General features: G+C 36.8%; 1 protein-coding gene across 1 annotated transcript in view; it reads right to left on the bottom strand.

The window, feature by feature from the left end:
- The window catches only part of THOC2 (THO complex 2), a gene marked incomplete at its 5' end in the record, with an annotated part of 50525 nt that overhangs the window by 6749 nt on the left and 27755 nt on the right, over positions 1-16021 (bottom strand). The window contains 13 exons of the mRNA XM_009580443.1: positions 3313-3348; positions 4868-4926; positions 6209-6645; positions 7034-7136; positions 7440-7624; positions 8376-8560; positions 8643-8774; positions 9297-9425; positions 10791-10948; positions 13428-13569; positions 14028-14303; positions 14980-15144; positions 15825-16004. Of these exons, the coding sequence (XP_009578738.1) occupies positions 3313-3348; positions 4868-4926; positions 6209-6645; positions 7034-7136; positions 7440-7624; positions 8376-8560; positions 8643-8774; positions 9297-9425; positions 10791-10948; positions 13428-13569; positions 14028-14303; positions 14980-15144; positions 15825-16004 (2187 nt within the window). The remainder of the gene's footprint in view (positions 1-3312; positions 3349-4867; positions 4927-6208; positions 6646-7033; positions 7137-7439; positions 7625-8375; positions 8561-8642; positions 8775-9296; positions 9426-10790; positions 10949-13427; positions 13570-14027; positions 14304-14979; positions 15145-15824; positions 16005-16021) is intronic.

Here is a 16021-nt window from a genome sequence, read left to right as displayed (position 1 = left end):
GGGGGGGGGGGGGGAATCTCTTTTAATTAAAATGTTTTCTGTGTTTGTTTTTAGAGAGACATCTTACTTAAAAGGACACCAAAGAAACAGGTAAGGGGAAGACTAGTGTAGAACTATCTAGAAATCACTTGAACCAAACCAAATACTGTTTCAAATAATTTTATTCTTTTAACTAAATTAATCCTGTCCTTCTCCAGTTCCCGTAAACGTTTAACTTACCAAAACTTGATGTTACTGGTCCTATGTTAAAAGTCACACTGACAATGTTAGGTCTCTTTTCCTTTTATTACTTAACTGGAATTTTATTATCCTCCTACACCAGAGGCTGAACCTTCAATACTCCTTTCACTAGATACTCTTCTTTCTGCTCTTTTCCCTCACTCCTCTTTTCTTGTTCCATTTCCTACATTGCCATTCCACAAGTAAATTTATCCTTGCTCTCTTTTTTGCTGTCAACTTTTACAAGTGACTTGCAAGTATGTTTTTTCTATGCAGCCCCATTCAGTTGTCTCCCAGAGATGCTTTCCATGTGAGAAAGGAAACACGTAGCTCTTCTATTTTTCCTCGTTTTTCTCCTATTCCATTTAAGTTCACATGGTCGTTCACAACAGATTCCACTGCTCTTCTACCATCCCAGTGCAGAGTTTTGGAAAACTGCATCCCTTCCACCCCCTTTACAAGAAAAGGCTGGATTTAGCTCATCAGGCTTTACCAACTTGCTTCTATAAATGCTGCTAACTGAAACCACATCAAATCTTGGGCACCGTTGTATGTTGTGTAACTTGGTCAAAGGCCAAAGCAAGAATAAACACAAACCTAACTCAAGTCTGGCACTATTTATTTTATAACCTGCAATGTAAACCAACATTTCAATGGTCTGGCCCCAGAAATTGGGCGAAGTCAGGAATAAAGAAAGCCTGTAAGCATATCGCAGTACTAGACTTCTGCTAACTTTCAGTGGAAGCTGAACTCATAAATCTTACAGGCTTCTGAACAGCCCATCCCTTCCCCAAAGTACATGGCAGTAAAGAAGAACATTTAACTTGTCTTCCACCATGTATAGGGAACATTGTCAAGTAGTGCCTTAAGTCTGTTAGAATGGCACTGAAGAATGAAAATTAGTTCATTAAGTGAGAAAGAATAGGAAACAGCATTTAGAAGAGGAAGGAAAGGGTTGGACACCCCCCATCCCCCTAGCACTTAAACAATAAATCGATGAAAAAGTCACAACTGCAATACACTTCAGCTAAATCTATACAAACACATTATAGTTAATTCTAAAATTTAACTTTTCAAATTGACTAGAAAAATAAAGCTGTTTGTTGATCATTTAATTACAAATAGCTCCACTGTCCGCTTGATTACCACATCAATGTGTTAATAAGTAAAATAAATAGTTTTAAATAAAAACTTAGCTTAACTAATGAAAACTTGAGTGAAATTTCAATTAACCAGTTGAACCCTGACTAATACAGTAAGGGAGGGAAAAATGAGATTATATAGACTACCATATAGCACACTTCAGATAGATGTGAGCTCAAGACAAATATTACAGTTGTCTAATTTCAAAAAACTTAAATATACAAGGTATCATGACAATTATTTTTAAATAATTTTTTGAAAGTATATGGATTCAATCTATAGACATTATAATTTCATCAATTGTAAGAATCAAAGGATGCTTCCTATATACACTTCCCCTATAAGTAGGTATGTTTGGTACTGGAAAGATTCAATTAAAAAACCCCATCAGCAAGTGTCCATTATAAAATCAGAGCTATTTTGAATTAAAACATACAAAGTGTTCTGAACACTTTGTTTATAGAAAGAGAGCTACAAGTAAAACAGCAGTATAAATATAGAATAGGAAGTGATAATCCATTATGCGTTTTTAAATTAAGTGAATATAAGTAATCCTAGATAAACCCGTAAGTTATCCAGAAAGTCCAAATGGTCAGCATTTTCCAAGTGATAAGCATTTGTGCTATTTAGTTACACGTAATCAAAAATCTTAATAGCAACTTTAGAAGATTTGACTCATTTCCTAATAGCCACATACCTTAATATATTAGCAAGTTTACAGTATTCGTGACTGTTACTATGCAAATGGTTGAGTTTAAAAAAAAAAGCAATAGAATAGTTGCAGAATCTATCTAAAATACAATATTCCAAAATGTCATTCAACTCATATCCCACGCTACTCAGCGCTTGCCAGGCCACACCTGGAATACCGTGTTCAGTTTTGGTCACCGCTATACAAAAAAGATGTGGACAGGCTGGAAAGGGCCCAGAGAAGGGCCACAAAGATGATCCGAGGACTGGGAAGCCTGCCATAGGAGGAAAGGCTGAAAGAACTGGGTTTGTTCAGCCAGTATTTAAAGGGTGGCTACAAATAAGATGGAGGCTCCCTTTTTACAAGGAGTCACATTGAAAAGATGAGGGGTAATGGGTGCGAGTTACTCCTGGGGAGATTCCGATTGGACACAAGAGGAAAATTTTTCACAATGAGAACAATCAGCCATTGGAATAATCTCCCCAGGGAAGTGGTGGATTCCCCCGTGTTGGACACTTTTAAGCTTTGGCTGGACAGCGTGCTGGGCCAACTTGTCTAGACTGCTTTTGCCAAGAAAGGTTGGACCAGATGATCCTTGAGGTCCCTGCCAACATAGTATTCTATGAACTCTTGAAAGCATTTTTTAGCATACATTCTTGTACGATACTGAATCTGAAGTGCGTTTACAGGAAGCAAACGCACAAAGATGATCATTTAGGAAGTTGCCTGTGATGCTAAGAAATTCAGTACTATAGCACTAAAACATGAATAAAACAGCAGTAAGGGGAAAAAGTACTGATATTCCAGAGATATGTCTCAAATATTTTTGGTTTTAAATAACTACTGTTTTTTAATTGGTATAAAGAAAAGAACTATTCTAAGAACTATTTTAACTATTCTATTACCTCATCAGCTAAATAAATGGCTTAATCATGAGGACATTTCTATAAATTTACAAGTTTCAGAGAAGACCAGAAAAGATACTGACCCATAAAAAGATACTGACCCATAAAATCTCTTAAAAATATGGACAGAATGGTAAATTCAGGGGATTTTTGTTATATTGCTTCCACATAACTATCCCTCTCTCCTGTACAGAAGTTCTATTCAGTAGACTGAAAAAATCCCTTTGTTACTACACTAGCATTTACAGGAATGGAATTTGAATTTTCTGATGGGTTTGCTACAAGGCCAAAAGTTAAGTTCTCTCTGTAACAAAACATGAAAGTAAACTTTGGTGGTGTCTAAAAGATTCAAACCTTTGCTGAAGAGTCCTTGAGTTCGTTGAGGTTGTCCTGTAGAAAATGAATGGAGATGACACGTAAGCTGGAATAGTTTTCAGAAACCAGAGGAAGTTTGGGAAGCTCGGCCATACCCTTGAAACAAAAAGCAGCTACTCCTTCTGGAATAAATCTTATGTTAATACTGTACACTGAATAAAGCTAGGAACTGAAATATTTTTTAAAAAGAAAGAAGGAGAAAAAAAAAAGAGACAGTCATATCTATTTTCTCTAGACCCAATTATTAAGTAAACTACAAAATGTGTTTATATCTAATTCTTCATAAAACAGTGAAAAAACACTCTCCCGCCAAGACAAAATATAAAGAAAAAATAGTCTTAACTCTAAATACAGCTGAACCACAGGTGAAACAGGTTTAAAATGTTTTTAAACATGTACCTTCTCCACTTTCAGTTAAATGTGGTAGAAGTCACTCTAGAATGACTTTACATTGCCATTTACAAAAAACAGGCACGAAAAACTTTGTCATTTTGAGTAGTTATCATTGTCACCTGCTTTTTCAAAACTAGTAACAGCTATTTGAGTTCTCCAAAATTAGCCTAAATCTTTCAAGTAAATCTTACATAGAAAAAGATGTACTCTTTGAAAAACCAGAAAAAAAGAAAAGCTTGTTCTAAAGTTGGTAGGATGGTGAAGTTTAAAGGCCCACATAATCCATCACAGTGCTCTTGATGAAGTATTAGTAACTTACAGTTTTAAATGTTCAACGTACTGCAAATTCAAAGATTCCATGAACATAGATGGTTTAGAAATAAAATAAATATGGAGCAAGGAATGGCTACCCTGAGTCTTCAAGTAGGCTACGCCCATGGTTTTGTGCTGCGCTTGAATGCTTGGGGTTTCTCTTTGCTGGGTAGTAGGCTTGGTTGCCACATCTGGTTTTATCGTAACGCAGGGCTCAACATGGTGGGAACCCATTGGAAATAAACAAACCTCGAAGGGTAGGTACAACAGAAGCTGCATGCGCACTGAATATACACAACTACAGGAGAACTGATCACCAAGGAGACTTTAAAATGGAACTCCTTTCAAGACTCCTCCTTAGAAGGCACATATCGGTATGACGCTCATCAAGAAGCCTGATGAATTCAGAGGTATCGTACATCCCGTATCATCCAGGAATCTTCAGTGCTATAGATTCTTCAATAGAAGTGCAGAAAAATATGCTCCACTCTGCTGCAAAGACTCATTTGCTTGTAGCTACCATTGCACTCCAAAAAAACTGACTGCTTAAAACAATGAGGCACTTCTGTGTAAAAATTCTCTTGCAATTTCCAAACACTATTTACAAAATTTGTGCTAGGTCCTTGAAGCATTATTTTGGTTAATTAAAAATATTTTTATAGAAAAAAAGACAGTCCGCCAATAAAGAAAAGGAATGCATTTTCTAATGCAACATAAAACCTCCAGTGGTTCCAGTGTATACTTGGCACAAAACTTGAAGGAAGTCGAACATTGGCATCCCAAACTTGTGAGCCTAACATGGGTGCTGCCTTCCTCAGGCTATACTAACCTTTACTGTTGAGGAATGTGATGGAGAAGAATGTGTATCAACTTTGCGGCGTTTTTGTTCTGAGGAAAAGAAAAGAACGATAGCATTATTAAAACACATTTAAAAGAGCATAATCTAATAACATGGCTTTCTAAAGTACCAAAGTAATTTAAGCTAGAATTCAAGTTCTACCACTATGTAAATTTTGTTTTTCTTAAGCTATCTAGTTACTAGCATGCCTTGACCCTCTTTATGAAAGTTTGCAGGAAAAGTGTAGTGTGAACAAACTGCTACAAAATTATGCTCATTTCAAACTTCCATTTTATGTAAGTCTGTATCTGAATTTCAGAGTTGATATGAAGACACTAAAAAAGTGAATCCAATGAAAAGCATTACAACCCCCCTTTACTTGGTTTGCCTTAAGCAGTGCAAGTATAAAACTCAACATCAGCCTCAGATTGCAAGAACTTAAAATATCAACATTAAGGATTTGTTAACCCTTAATATAAGAAGGAACTGATAAAGCTTTCTGTGTCCTTCTTACGGACACAAAGGCCTACATCTTCCACATGCCCTGTTTTCTTTCAATTCAAAGGTTATGACGAAACTCTCAGAGTACACTCTTGAGGTTTTTGTGTTAAATTTTCGCAATACTTGCAAGGCCAGTTATACAAATACATTTTAATAAAAGACCAGACTCAGATATTTGGAGATATTCGCCTTTTGGACCTGTTGGAGTGGGTTCAGAGGAGGGCCACGAAAATGATCAGGGGGGTGGAACGCCTCTCCCATGAAGAAAGGCTGAGAGAGTTGGGGTTATTCAGCCTGGAGAAGGCTCCAGGGAGACCTTATTGCAGCCTTTCCGTACTTAAAGGGGGCTTATAAGAAAGATGGCGGCAAACTTTTTATCAGGGCCTGTTGCAACAGGACAAGATGGAATAGTTTTAAACTACAAGAGAGTAGATTTAGACTAGATCTAAGGAAGAAATTTTTTACAATGAGGGTGGTGAAACACTGGCACAGGTTGCCCAGGGAGGTGGTAGATGCCCCATCCCTGGAAACATTCAAGGCCAGGTTGCCGGGGCTCTGAGCAACCTGATCTAGTTGAAGATGTCCCTGCCCATGGCAGGGGGGTTGGACTAGATGACCTTTAAAGGCCCCTTCCAACCCAAACTATTCTACAATTCTATATCCTGACTACCTACTTTAGGCGCTAAATGTATTTAAAAGCCAATGGCAAAATGCTAGCTATTATGTAGCAATTCTTTCTCACAATCTCTAGCATTTTTTGACATTCAGTGATTTTCTAGTGACACATTCTATTTTTCTAGACAAGAACAGAAATTAAATACGCAAAATTACCCCTTTCAGATTCGGATGTTTCTGATCGGGGAACAGGTGACTTCAAGGACCCAGCTACTGGCATCTTTTCTCCTCCTTTAGCATTTTCCTTGGATTTCATTTCCTTCGCTACATCTCTTTCTCTGGACGGCTCCTTTTCTCTCTCCTTTTCTGCAGTTGACTTTGACTCAATGATGGTAACAACTGTCTTGGATTTTTCTTCTTTTGAAGCTTTTTCTTCTTTCTTGACTTTTTCCTTCTCTTTGTCAGATTTTGGCGTTTTCTCCTTGATCTCTCTTGCTTTATCATCTTTGTTTGCCCGTTCTTCCTTTGGTTTATCTTTCCCATCCTTCCCAAGTGCCTTCATCTCTGGAGTGGCAGCTGGAGTCTTGTCTTTTTTTTCTTTATCTTTTTCCTTCCCACTTTTTTCTTTATCATCTTTCTCTTTAATAATTTTGCTGCATCAAAAATAAAAAGGCCCATTAGCACGCATGCAAAACCAGCTCTAGTTTTATCACAGAAGTTTTACTTCTGATGGTTTGATAGAACCTCCTGAAGCAGTCACTGTCAGATTTCAGATTTGCTATCTCTTTATTAGGACAGCAACAAGCAAATGTTCTCATTTGTTTTATCTTTATTTAGCTGAAATGGAATGCATTTAACAACAGTGTCAGACCAGTACAGCTATATATTTTGGAAGAAATAATCTCATTTACTAAACTTTGAAGAAATGGAAACAATTTATATGGAACCTGAAAGTAAAAAAGAAAAGGCAGGTCAGTTTCAAATATAGTTCTATGTTTGGAAGGAAGAAAATAGAGAATGTCAAAGAGTAGTTTTTCTCACCTATTAGAAGCACTGTTTCCATTGCTTGTTGTCACCTTCGGTGTAGCGTTGACAGCTTTATTAATAACTTTCACCACACCCTGAGACTTCTCCTTTAGTTTATCTGTTTAAAAAAGGGAACAGCTTTATTTCAACAAGTTAATATACATCCTACTGGTTAAAATAAAACAAGTACCTAGGCATATTCATGTAAGATCACGTATAGCTAACAGTTAAAACAGATAATTAAATGCAGAACACCCTTTCCCAAAACCAACTAAAAATAAAGAACATGCACTGACCCTATTTAGCATCGCATTTAGATTTTTTCTTTTCAGTTTAAATGAGCCAAATTTGAGATAGTAGCCTGTAATGTCAGAAGAATTCTACTTAAAAATAAATAAATAATAATCATAGGTTTGTTTACCAGTCTCCTCAGTAGTGCCTTCTTCCAGTCTAACTGTATTTATTGTGAGAGATGTAGGCATCCCAGCACCACCTGGCCCATTTTGTACTGTTGCAGCTACAGCATTCCTGGCAGGTGGGTCTTTGTGGTGGAATTCATTTTCAGGTATCATGAAAGGCTTCCTACTTTTCAACTGCCCAGAATAGCTGCAAGTCGCACAGATTGTTAAATATGCACAAACATAAAGCAAAACATGGGTTGAATTTTAAATGAGGATCTAATCTAACAGTTCATCTGTTATTTATTTCACAGTTTTTCCCAACTGATAGGCAGTTTCTTCCCCCTTTATCGATGAGCTCGAAAAAAAAAAACAACAAAAAACAAACCAAACAAACCACTAGACACAGAAGCCCTACCTCCACACCGTCTTCACCACCACCACCACACATACACACACCTGCCAAACGCACAGAAGAAACGGCCTACTGACAAAACTTAAAACTGTTAGGGCAACCTGAATTGCCCCTAAAGCATACGTGGATGATTCTGCATTCATCACAGAAAGATGTAAAATATAACTAAGCATTTTAGTTTAGCATTTAGAATCATATAAACGTCCAAAATCTAAGCAGTCTTGCATCAATAGCCCTTGGCTTTCTTCATTTTACTCTCCCTCCTACCTACTTGCTACTATACTATTTCTCTAAAATTAAGCTATGCTCTTGTGAGTGAAAATCTTTACTATGTAAAGTGTTTTACTTGAGTCTTGTAAAGGAAATTAGTGATCATCCAGAACAAAATGAAAGTTTTCATTCACACTGCCAGCCCTGAGACGCAGGATAGCGAAATCTTCTGCGATAAGGTAAAAATCAAATGTTAGGACTGTAACAGTTCCGAGTCTTTAGAAGCCTTTCACGATCCACTTTTAACCACTTTCTTAAAGTAAGGTGTTGTTACCCCATAGCCAATGCATATAGATCAGGTCTCTTCTCTTTCTCTTCCTGACATATCTTATGCACTCTTCTTTCCAAGGCTTGGCCCAGATTCAGCACTTTTGGATACCATGGAAGGATTTTGGTCAGCACAATCAGGATATTTCTGATATGTGTATATTCACCTGTTTCAAGGCAGTGTACAGAAGCCTAGAACACAAATTAAATCTAATGAAGTTGGGTTTTTTATTAAAGCTTCCAAAAACCTAAGTTTTTCAGCATCTTTATTTACCTTAGTTAACTTATAGTGCCATTTGTGTACCACATGTCTAAAATTCTCATAATCCAATTGATCAGCTTTATTTCCACCATCAAATCCAGTTGCCCGTAATATAGTTAGGAAGCCTGGATAGTTGCCACATTCCTACATGCGCATAAAAGAAAAAAAAAATTTTCGGGAAGCATAGAAACAATAATTCCACAAAAGTTAATATGATAACTGAAGCACTTTTTCACTGATTCTGCTAAAGACTAAGACACAATCACACTTTACAAGACTTACATACGTAGTTTTTTTAAAAGCTTATTTATGTTGAAATGAGAGTTGTGGGTGACAGGAAAGATTATTCGTAATTGAACTAGCTTTTGCAAGGACTATTATGAGAATTTCCATACGCTCCCTAAATTATCTTCAAGGCAAGCTATGAAAAAATCAGAAATGTAACTTTTTTTTTTAGCCACTATATTTTTTTTGACACTATACAAAATTACTTCTGTTAAAACTACTTGAATTACAGAAACTCAATTCTAAGATTACGCCATCAGAAAAACTCAATCACATGGTGTTTTTAAATCTATTTCACTAAATCCATTTTTATTGGGCTGAATTACGCAAGTGGCCATTATATATTCTCATGAGCAAACTCATTTTAATAACTTCACATACCTTTTCATATATGACTCTGTCACTGTGCCATCTAGTCACAGTCTCCAGCATACAGCATAAAAACCTGCCATATCTACTAGCTTCATTTTCAGTGCAACTTGCAACTGTATATATAATATCAGAGAAAACCTGTGAATAGCAGTAATAAAAAGTTACAATGACTTTACTGAATTACAAAAGGAACAAGACCCAACAAGAATTTCAAATTTCTCTCATCTAAACGACCGTGAAGCTGGTTTCTAAATATAAAGGAGATCTCTTACAAAATATTCTCAGTTTGTTTTCAAGACACTATTACCCAACTGCTGGTCCTTCACACTTAGCCCAGAATTTAAGCCCTGCATATAGCTGCTGCTGAGACACAGTTTTCCACAGTTAAAGTGTATCTTCATTGCCATGTAACTGTTTTGTTTTCAAATTAATAATTTATTTGAGCACTAGAAGTAAACACCTAGCCAAGCTGATGCAAAAGGATGTTTTTCCTGGCCTGCACAGGTTCATCAGATAGGGCTCATGCAGCTGCTTACTTTTGTCACCTAACATGGACTGAATATTTGAGTAAGAATGCTCTTTTGGACCCATGAAATCAAAGCAGACACCTACTTCAAATGTCTCATCTCAAAGGAAACCAGACAATCTTAATTGAATGTTTATATGAAAACAATCTTCCCCATAATTTTTTACAATACAGCCCCACACACATCCTTTTAATCAAAGCTCATAGTCAAATCTCTTATAACTGTGCAGATGATGCACTAACTTAATAATTTGACTTCTTATAGCAGTAAGTGCCAGAATGGTTCTGATACCCCGGAACAGCACAGTCAGCTGGTACTGTTGGAGCTGGATGCATCCTGCAAGATTCTTCCATCTACGTTCTCCACCTTTTTCCTCCACAGGAGAAAAAGAATGGCTATATGAACAGCGAGAACAGCCTGAACAAATGCCTCCTCCAACTGGCCCGTTTGACCCAGAAAGTCAGGCTGCTACTGCTGTCAAAAGTACTCCCCATGTCACCGTGGGAGTCCCTTCCCACGCCTCAGCAGTGACACAAATTAGTCCACTGCCTGTAGTACCATTTGCCAGGGTCAGAAGGGTCCTAAGAACGCTGCTTGTAGGGGGCAAGTATAAGAAACTTGATACTACAGTAGTAAGGCGCACACAGCTAAAATGGGAGGGTTATATGAGGCCATAGAAATGCAGACCACTGGAAGGCTGCAAAACCTGAATACAACTTTTATGACTGCTAATGACTTTGCTCTGAAACTCTAGTCTCATTAGGACAAAATTTCTTGAAAATAAACCCCTGAAGCTCTAGGAAAACCTGGTTTGTAGAATCTGAAGTACAAAAGGGAACTTTTGATTGTCACAGATTCTGGAATTAAACACAGGTAATGATTTTGTTTACTTCTTTTGGGAGGCAGGGGGGATACGAGTTTTGCATGCTTATAATAGTAATTAAGTACATACACACACAGAGTTCTAGCTACTTACTCTATCATAGCAGAGAAGCGTGGAGAAGTTGGGTGTTTTCTGCTGATGCACCAGTTCTACAAAGTGAGCACAATAAACTGCATCGATTGCCGAAAAAATGCATCGAGGAAATATACATAACTGCAAAAATTTTGTGATAGTCTCATTTTTGGTAGACTCTTCAAAAACAAGGAAGTTGAGAGAAAAAAGGAAGAAAGAAAGAAAGTTAATGGGTTAACACTCAACTACTCTCTTCCCAAGAAGTTCAGTATCACACGTTCATATTCTCCAGTTTGTACATCACGCCACTTGTTTTCCAGACATATCTTTGGCACTGCTCAGAAAAAGTCAAAATATGCTTAAACTGTTTGAGGATGGGGAGGAGGGTAGGAGGGTGGTTGCAGCAAATCTTTATTTCTTATTGGGAAAATTCTTCTATTACACAATGGGGGAAAAAAAACAGGCTCAGAAAAAACCCTGGTAAACTTCTTCAACTGCTCAAATTCTGCACATTAGCAAAAGGAACACCATCTGCTATTTCTCTAGAACACTTGTTTTCTCCTTCCTAGATGGGGCCGACTTTCAGCTCGGTTTTCTTAGAAATGGAAGAACATGCTGTCTATATACAATCCCTTAGCAATCACTTTTCCAATCAACCAAACAATCGTAGAAATTTGAATAGAGGAACAGTCTTCAGTAAATCACCATCCCAATACACACATTTTGTGAAAGTTTTATTCTACCACTGAGTAAAAGACTGCACTGTATGCTCAACAGTTACCTGTTCCGTTTGACTAACCACTGGTTGGTCAACACAACAGCCAAACACATACCCAAACTGGTCCCATGGCAGCTCTTGCCCAGTTAACAAGGAGCATAAAAACAAGCTGGGAAGGATGTACAGCACAAAAGGAAGGTAGGAAGGAAATAATCATATGGATGAAAGCACAGAACCGAAGACTGCAAATGGATGCCTTCAGAGGAAGAACAGTCATGATCCTCATGAGGGCAACAGGTGTTTTGCACTGGCATTCTTGCACAGGCTGCAGGGCACAAAGTCATAAGACCCAGGATTTACTTGCTTCAATTCTGTGATGCTCATGGAACAAAGCTTGTTCAAGAAAGGACTGTCAGTTTTTACTTAACTAAAAATTTTATGTTGATTTTATTTATCTATCCCTCAAAGGTTATAACAAGCCCTTGATGCTTTAAAAAAAAAGAAAAGAAACCAAGAGAATCACAGCTCATAGAACAATCAAGTATGCAAGTTTTACTTCGGAAGTATAAAAGTAAAGCGAGTAAGCAGCCTGTCAGAATAGCTAGTTTCCGATTGTTAAAACTACCAGTCTACTTATTCTGCCAAAAAATAACCTACTTTTAGTGATATAACCACTCTATCAAAAATATCTACATAAGAAGCCAGTCTTTTAAAAAAAAAATTAAAAAAAAAATACTACTACAGTGGATATGCTGTTCAATTTCCCCATATAGCACAATTACAGATAATTTCTTTCAATGGGGAAACTGCTGAAAAAGTTAAGTTTGTCTCTGGATGCAATGCTGGGAAACTTCTTGCAGCTGACGCCTGAGCAGTCGAGAGCCAACAATAAGCTATTCCCCGTACCCCACAAATGCCTGTATTATTAAAAGCACATGTTTATATACAGATTGTATCTACACAAACAATTTTCTACATGCTTTTGGGTGCTTCCTTAAACAGACAAATTTATCAGTCAGCTCTAGAACAAGCTTCAGTCAGGTAGTAATTTTTCAGCCAGTAATTTCATGTAGCTAATTCACTGTCCGTAGCAGTACATTAAATATTTATAGGGAATAACCTTTCTTGATTTAACTGTCAATGTTTCTTCATTAAATCAGTTGGGTGTATCTTACATGAGTCGGACAATAAAACGCTTTTCCACTGGATTATGCTAGGCTCCTTGGGACAGATGAACAACTACTTCCAGTTACAAACTGAAAGTTCTTCCAGAGAAGAAAACTGACCAGAGAAAAACATTTCAGATTAACCATGCTAGCAGAGTTCACAATCAATATGAAACATTACAGAGGCTTTGTCAGAGAAAAAAGTTTGTTCTGCCTCCTGCATATCTGCCATATGAAACATTTGCATGCTGTTTCATTTTGTGGTGCTGTTAGGCTGGCATAATACTTATCTTGTCATTGGAACAGGGTTTTTGTTACTGCCCAAATACTGGCATATTGCTCCTAATCACAGGACTCAAACAAAGTAAGTTAACTCAAACCACTCATTGAGAGTTTACATGCCTATTTCTTGCAATGTAGCAATTATCCTAACTTAGCAGCATTCTAACTGCAGTAATTGCAAGCCATCTTGCAATTACAACTTTCCACTGAATTGGTCAATCTCTTATTTATTTTCTAAATCAGTGCAATATTTAAAAGGTCTTGACATCGCAAGAAACAAACAAAACATCTCCCTGAAAACCAACTACTTGGCATTTGCAGCAAAGACACATTACATTCTAATTAAAAGTCTACCTTGCTAATAGACCTCAACATATAAAGAGATCAAATTTAAAAATCAACATTAAGAGTATTAGTGCAAGCTTAACTTTTAGTTCTGGGAACAGTGATGACTACAAAAACATCCACAGTGTTTCCCCTATACACACTTACTTGCCAGAAGCCAGTTATCCTTTTCTAGTTTCAGCCTCTGTAGAACCCTCTGCACATGCTCCAACTGCTTCTTCTCCTCTTCAAGGAGCTTGTCCTGAAGAGCTGTGCAACGTTCTTTTTCTTTTTTCTTTTTATTTGGAGGCTATAAAATGTCAATGCAGCTCACTTAGTATTATACTAACACTTGCTATAGGTAGAGCAATTAAATTCCTGATAATGCCAAAGAATACTTGAAAAGCTTTCTATTTCATTACATAATGTTCTGGTCTAGTAATCAACTGATTTTATGAACACTGGCTGACTAAAGTTAAGACAAAAGTGAACAAGTAAACCACAGATACAGATGTCAAAGACTGCTTTCTGAAATACAGATTTTCCACTAATTTTCACTTAGTGAAGTCACTGGTACTTTTAACGTGTTAATTATAAGGAAGAGTCAATCCAAATTACGTGAATGTGACAAATCAGAATTGATAGATCAGGTAACAAAGCCTCCCAGATCTAAATGACCCTAATACCCGATTTCATGAAAAAAAAAAAAAAAAAAGTCTTTCAAGGTTAGAAAGTTTAAACTGGACCATAAAAATTATATAAACATACCATTTCCTGATTGTCATCTATGGCTTTCATCTGGACTTTAAGTTTATTGACTTCTCTGTCATAGCTACTATGTGGGACGGCAAGGTCATACATTGTCAAAGACCAGAATGTAGCATAAAACTGAGGACTGATGTCATCCCAAACCTTGGGAAGGTGCAGAGAAATCACAGCATCATGAACAGGAGCCATTACCAGCTCACATGATGTAATGTATTTGTGAACTTTGTGCTGCTGTTTATTTCCCTTCTCAGCTTTTTTTAGTTCATCATACTTTGACTGTGGATAAAAAAAAATGAAAAATTTGTAATCTTTGTACACAAACGATATAATTTAACTTTTACAATATAATTCAATTTTTCTCAAAAACCTTTCTATATAACAAACATTTACACACGTGAAATGTCATTTATGTACATAAAGCACTGAAGAACATCATACAGAACTTTTACTATTCATCCATATTGGATGGATTTATCTTTTTTCACTGATGCTGCTACCTCTTGTTATAGTAACACATTAAAATTGCTCTCGATATTTAACATTTTAGATGCAGGGACAAATTTATTTCTGACACCTCCTGAGATACCACACCTTTTGGCAGCTGCAACATTTTCCTCCACAGCAAAAATCCATATAAAACATCTACAGAAGAACTTACACATTTGGGGGAACAGGGAGGGAGAGAACTCCTACTGATCACCCAAATCATCAGAAGAGATGACTTCATTAGCTACAACTTCTGTCAGTTGTGTGAAAGCTGACACACGGGCCATATTTTCTACGAAGATAAAGGAAAACCTGTTCCAGCCCACAGCTTCTCTTTCTACCTCTAACTCAGAGTTTCTGCAAGTTTTATTTAGCAAACTTAAACTTTAGCAGGAACCTAACACGTATATTGAGAACACGTAATATAGCAGCACTAACAACAGGCAAACAGAAGAGTTCTACTTACCGAAATATGGTGTGCATACATAGGTCTTGAGAGAAAAAATGCAGCATCATGAGGTGTGTGAAACTCATTACAGAGAACATCAATAGAAGGCACTCGCTTAATGTAATCCTCTGTGCTTAGATTGGATGCTAAAAACCCACCAAATTGTACCAGGGTGTCATGGCACTACATGTGAAAGATACAAAAAGTTAGCGAATAGTAGTATTTTGTTCAAAACTGAAGTTAGGGAGAGCTTGAAAGCTTGCTTTTTTTTTTTCCTTTTTTAAAAAAGTTAACAGATAGTACAGCAAGAATTTTCTCATGGGGGAAGAGATGCTAAATTTTCCATGCCTGACATCCTTCTGTCACTCAATGCTGACTCAACTCTATTTGCACCAAGGGAAAAAACAGAGGAGAAAAAAACAGAGGAGAAAAAAAAAGAGGAAAAAAAAAGAGCCCTACAAAAGCCAGCAGAACTGTAAGAGTATTCTGTTCTACCAGAATGAAATGAAACTAGTTCCCACTGCCTAAGGCAGCAGAAGAATTCAGGCTGCTGCTTTTTTTTTTTTTTTAAAAAAAAAAAAAAAAAAGGAAAGTTCCTCTAACAAAGTAAGATCAGAAAAACATAATAACGGACTTAAGAAATATGAACTTAACTTTTTATGACAAAGGATGTTTTAATCTTTCACTCAGAAGTCACTTGTCAATATAATATGTATTTAATACACCCATATATTTTAGTAATGAGATCACTGCAACTAATTTTGAAAATTCTTGTATATTCGTATTTATGTGTTGAATTCTTATATATTGTGCTGATACACTAGAAGTTACCAAAGAAAAGGAGGGCAAGTGTTTTTACTTGCCTGATCATACAGTTTTCCCACCAGCTTCAGATGTTTTTCCCCTCCCTCTTGAAAGATCACACCATTTCTCTGTTGAGCCATAAGCAGGCACAGTGGAAGGGCAAGATCATGGTCCAATAATGCATCTTTCAATCTCTGAGAAGATTTTTTTGTATTCCTGATTTGGCCGAAGTATCCACCCTGCATAGTACAGAAAA

Source organism: Fulmarus glacialis, unplaced genomic scaffold (genome assembly GCF_000690835.1).
Source record: "Fulmarus glacialis isolate BGI_N327 unplaced genomic scaffold, ASM69083v1 scaffold37500, whole genome shotgun sequence".
NCBI lineage: Eukaryota > Metazoa > Chordata > Aves > Procellariiformes > Procellariidae > Fulmarus > Fulmarus glacialis.
Note: the sequence above shows the minus strand (reverse complement) of the source record. Positions and strands in the feature narration are given on the sequence as shown.